The 5,015-nt window shown below is 40.7% G+C and overlaps 1 protein-coding gene across 1 annotated transcript; it reads right to left on the bottom strand.

Annotated features, from left to right (window-relative positions):
• Positions 1–876: 876 nt before the first annotated feature.
• Positions 877–1,842, bottom strand: LOC129748084 (histone H1B-like). Its single transcript, XM_055742561.1, has one exon. It carries the CDS (start codon positions 1,813–1,815, stop codon positions 1,162–1,164), a length of 654 nt encoding a protein of 217 aa, XP_055598536.1. The 5' UTR covers positions 1,816–1,842; the 3' UTR covers positions 877–1,161.
• Positions 1,843–5,015: the final 3,173 nt, after the last annotated feature.

The following is a 5,015-nucleotide window of genomic DNA, read 5'->3' as shown; positions in this document are numbered from 1 at the left end:
CCGACTGCAAGCAATTGGCTGAGTCCGAAATCTAGAAAAAGAAACAAAATAATTTAAAAGTATGATTTCAATAGTTTTAAATAATGGCGGCAACTTACATTTCACTTGTTACGACGATCCAGCCGTATAAATTCTTCGACGTATAATGGCTGACACCAAATTGATTGAGAAAACAACAAGTGTGATATCACACACTTTTATCTTATACTGTATTTGTTTTCTCCACTCGTGGAGTGTTCCACCGTACCCGATAAAAACAAACACAAATCGTCGCCAGTGTATTGCTACCTCACTCACTCACACGCTCTCTCGCAACACTGGCAAAATTATCGGTGGGCCACCGTCCGTAACAGAACTCCGACAGGTCAAAACAAAACCAGTGCAACACAAGGGGCTGAAAGAGAAGGAAATTACCGAACTGACATTTCAGTACCGCACTGACGTTTTGGTACCAAAATGCCATTGAAATCAAAGGGGAACTGACGTTGTGGTTCCAAAAAGTCGGTACGGTCCGTTTGTATGTGATTTGACAGTTGCTTCAGTCCTTTGGTGCAACACCGTCCGAATCAAGGTTCTTAGATACACTAGGTTCTCCGACTTTCACAGTAAGTAGGCGAGAAGTGAGCGGGGCTCTCAATGAGTTTGTTTATTTTATGCTCAGCTTTTCTGGGGTTTGTTAGTAAACAAACTTCATGAGTTCCGTATAGTTGCATAGCCTACATAGCCAAAATGGCTGAATCGGGAATTCGTTATTCGGGAACACCTCCTGAATATATACCCACCTTGGTCCGAATAAACAAACAGTTTGACAGCACCTAGTGGTGCACCAGTGCAACACTCGGCATAAGTATTATAAAGGCTGATCCGGATAATGTGTAAATTTTGAATCTGCATGGTGTGTAAAAATCACAAACAGGTTTGACAGCTCCATACATTTGCCGATAATGTGTGGAATAATTTGCAAAATGTGTGAAATGATTTATCAGTGTGGAAAGCGATTTGACATCTACCAAAAAAATAGATCGATTGATGCATCAAGTTACGAACACGCCCCGTTAGTTGATTTTAATGAAAATCAGTTTAACTCTTTCTTATGAAATAATTGGTAGTCCTGAGAAGGACTGTTTTGGGTTATTGCTGGAAATATTAAAGTAAAATCATTTACTTTTTGGCAGCTGCTTTCTTAGCTGGGGCAGCCTTTTTGGGTTTTGGTGCTTTTGGCTTCTTGGCTGCCGTTTTCGATGGTTTGGTGGCCTTCTGCTTGGGGGAAGCAGCAGCAGCAGGTTTTTTGGCCGTGCCAGCCTTCTTGGCTGCCTTCACTGGAGCAGCTTTGGTTTTTTTTGCGGCAGCAGACTTGGGCTTGGCTGCTGTTGCTTTCTTGGCAGCAGGTTTCTTCTCGCCAGCGGCCTTTTTCGGTTTCTTAGCGGCAGATGCCTTCTTCGGCTTCTTAGCTGCTTTCTTTTCACCAGCTGCTGGCTTAGCAGCAACCTTGATCTTGAAAGAACCCGAAGCTCCAGTTCCCTTGGTCTGGACGAGCTTCCCTTTCTCGACGCCACCCTTCAGAGCCTTCTTGATGAAAGTGGACAATTTGGCCACGTCACACTTATAGTTGGCGGCGATGTACTTTTTGATGGCCTGCAAAGACGATCCGTTACGCTCCTTCAACGTCTTGATGGCCGCCAGGACCATATCGTTGACCGGAGGATGCGTGGATGGCTTCTTCGGTTTCTTCTCGCCCTTGGGAGCCCGTGGTTTCTTGGCCTTGGCCGGGGATGCAGCAGCTGGGGCCGCGACAGCAACTTCGGTCTCGGTCATTTTCCTTCACTTGAAAGTATGCGTAACACTGTAAAATGTATAACATACAGCAAAAGGGCATCTTCCGATATGCTTAGCTCGGGATGTCCGTGATAGTGAGATGCTGTGAGATGGAAGTAAATTGTTCGTATACAGTTTGTAAAATATAATTCAAAATGTTATTTTTGAAAGCAATTTTGAAAAGTTGGCGAGTAAATTAGAGATTCTGCATTCTCAAAATAAGTAGATTAATAATCTGTCAGCACATGAATCAGATTAGGTAATAAACTATCAATCATAATATAGCAGAAAACGTTCTCAATGTAGATGAAGCACGTTGCAATTGGCAAACATGAACTAGAAAATTGGGAAAAATTGCTATTGAAACAACTAATTGGTAGAAAAAATTGTTACCAATAGTAAGTTTCATGTTTTATCTACATAAATATGTAACATGTATGTTTGTAAAGTGTATATAACTCCAGCTAACAACCGTTTTACAAAAGACGTTTGGGCCTCCAACACAACGATTTTGGCTAAAAGTAGACCTTTACTACTAAATTTAAAATGTTTGCTAGTAAACCCTGAATGCTATCAAAATACATTTTTAACTAACTAGTTATTTACTTATTTTAGCATTTATGTCTTTTTGTCATATTTATTGTCTAATCTGACTTTTTGTCCTCTCGTTGGTCTTCTATAAGGATATTCCAATCACATTTAATTAACTGATGAATTTGCGGTTGAATTTTATTGTGAATCATAATTTTGTTGAACTGCTAAGAATATCCATTCAAAAAATTCATTTCGTCTTTTTGTTTTTGATTTAAACCTGTCGTATCTACTATTGGTCAGAAAATTTTTTTTATTTAGGTATTAGAAAAGGATTCAAACTAATTCCAATTTTATCATTAGGTCGGTGTATTGAAACATGTACGAAGTTAACGTTTAAAGCGGGATAAGTTAATTTATGTAAAAAATAATATATAAATAATAATAAAAATAAAAACATTTTATTTGTAGGTACATATGTATTTTAAACATTTTCAGAGGTGAGTACATGTACTAATCTGCCTTTGTTATTTGCACGATAACGTGAGTTCTGTTTTATGTTCTGTTATATGTTGTATTAAGACATTAACAGACATGATATTTAACGATTTCCTTTTTTTTCTCACCCCAAGAAAGAATACTCAGCTACAACGTCATCTTTCACTAAAACAAAGTTATGTAATCAATTCGGATGGTCAGCGAGCAGTCCCCAAAGTGTTACGGTGCAATCTCAATGTAACAAATTTGTTTGAAAAGTATTGAAACTAAACTTTCAAATACACCTCTCTGGAATTTTCAAAAGAAATGCATGTTTATAATAAATTATTTTTTTAAGTCATTCGAGACACCCCTGATTCTATCAGATACCAAAATTTATATATTTATATTTATAAATTTAAAATATATTTATCTAAAAATCGCCCATTACAAAATATTTGCAGCGACTTTTCTCGAAAATATCCCTTTTTGCTCTGAATGCGTCATGTCTGATTGAGCTTCGGACAAATAAAAAAAATGTTTTTTTTTTAATAATTGTCAATACACGTAATCGAGAAAAAAAATACATTTGGCAACCAGAATAAGTTCATTCTCTTCTTTGATTCATTTGTTTTTACTCTCTACTAACTGGCGCTCAGGTGACTGGTGAGTATAATATCCAATCAGCGGTGCGTGAACTCGTTTCGGAAAGAATCATTCGGCTGATTTCTTCCGAGTTTAAGGCCGATGACATAGTGAGTGCGATGCGATGCGAACCGGCGAATGCGATTCAATGCGGCGAACCACATTTGAAGAAAATGTATGCGAATCGCTTAAACCTGACATACTCAACGCGGCAAAGCAGATGTCAATTTGTTCCGCCGCTCGAGTTCGCATTGGCCGCGTTCGCCAATTCGCATCGCATCGCTCTCGCTCTGCTGTTTACTCCAGCCGAGTTTACCCGAAGCCTACTTCCTGATGCTTTCCGAGCTGAACAATCGATAGCATCATTGTAGTTTGAGTTTAAAGAAATAAAATCGTTCTGCAAAGAAGGGCAAAGTGCGAGTATGTAGACTCGCGATTTTAACATCTCTGTCTTTATCCAATGATAGCTTCAGGAGTGAGTGAATAGTCCAGTCCAGCGCAGCTTTTTTCGCCATTGCTTCAAAACAGCACACGCGAAAGCAAGAAACAATGCATTTCTTCTCTGTAGTATAAAAAAAATGTAGCTTCTCTTTTTCTTTCTCTGTGTGAGTAGCTGAGCGAGCAGTTGGTTATTGCCCAATGTCTCTCATCATGAATGGTTCATTGATCATCTTTTGCATGCCTAGTACGCATTAGGTATACGAAACACAATGTTTCCGTAACCGGCGAAGGATTGCGCTATCAGGTGATTATTTTCCGGCTAATTTTATGCGTATTATCCCCCGCGCTCGCCGACGTTATGTTTTGTAAAGATGTTTTTTTACTGTTTTCCAAGTCCCTCGCTGATCATATACTGTAATTGGAGGTTACGGAAGTAACACTCCACCATTCTACAGATATATGCCTGAATCCCCATATGAATGAGCGACGACGCAATCGCTGCCCAACTGAGGCCGATGACATAGTAAGATCGATACGATGCGAATTGGCGAACGCGGCCAATGCGAACTCGAGCGGCGGAACAAATTGACATCTGTTTCGCCGCGTTGAGTATGTCAGGTTTAAGCGATTTACATACATTTCCATCAAATGTGGTTCGCCGCATTGAATCGCATCGCATCGCACTCACTATGTCATCGGCCTGACACTGTTGGAGGCGTTCTTCACGTCAAGTGTGACCACTGTGCAAAACCGGTCTACTCCCCTCTTCTTCAGTTTGCTCATTCGATGACACGTCGAATGGCATCCACCGTACTGCGGCCTTTCCGAAAACCGAACTGTTTATCTGATAGGCCGTTCGCACTTTCGGTGTAGAGCTGGATCCTGCCCTGGACCACCTTCACTAGCACGTTTCCAACAGTATCCAGGAGACATATCGGGCGATATGCTAATGGGTCACCTGGTGGCTTGCCAGGTTTTGGCATGAGCACCACACGTCTGGGAAGACCTTCTCATCCACGTACTGTTGCAGCAGTGATGACCGGGACATTTCGGTATGTTCCATGAGCGCGGCTTTCACTGCTGCAGGATGCCATCCGGACCGGGAG

This window comes from Uranotaenia lowii, chromosome 2 (assembly GCF_029784155.1).
Source record: "Uranotaenia lowii strain MFRU-FL chromosome 2, ASM2978415v1, whole genome shotgun sequence".
Classification (NCBI taxonomy): Eukaryota; Metazoa; Arthropoda; class Insecta; order Diptera; family Culicidae; genus Uranotaenia; species Uranotaenia lowii.
The sequence above is the reverse complement of the archived record's forward strand: the minus strand, read 5'-3'. Positions and strand labels throughout refer to the sequence as shown.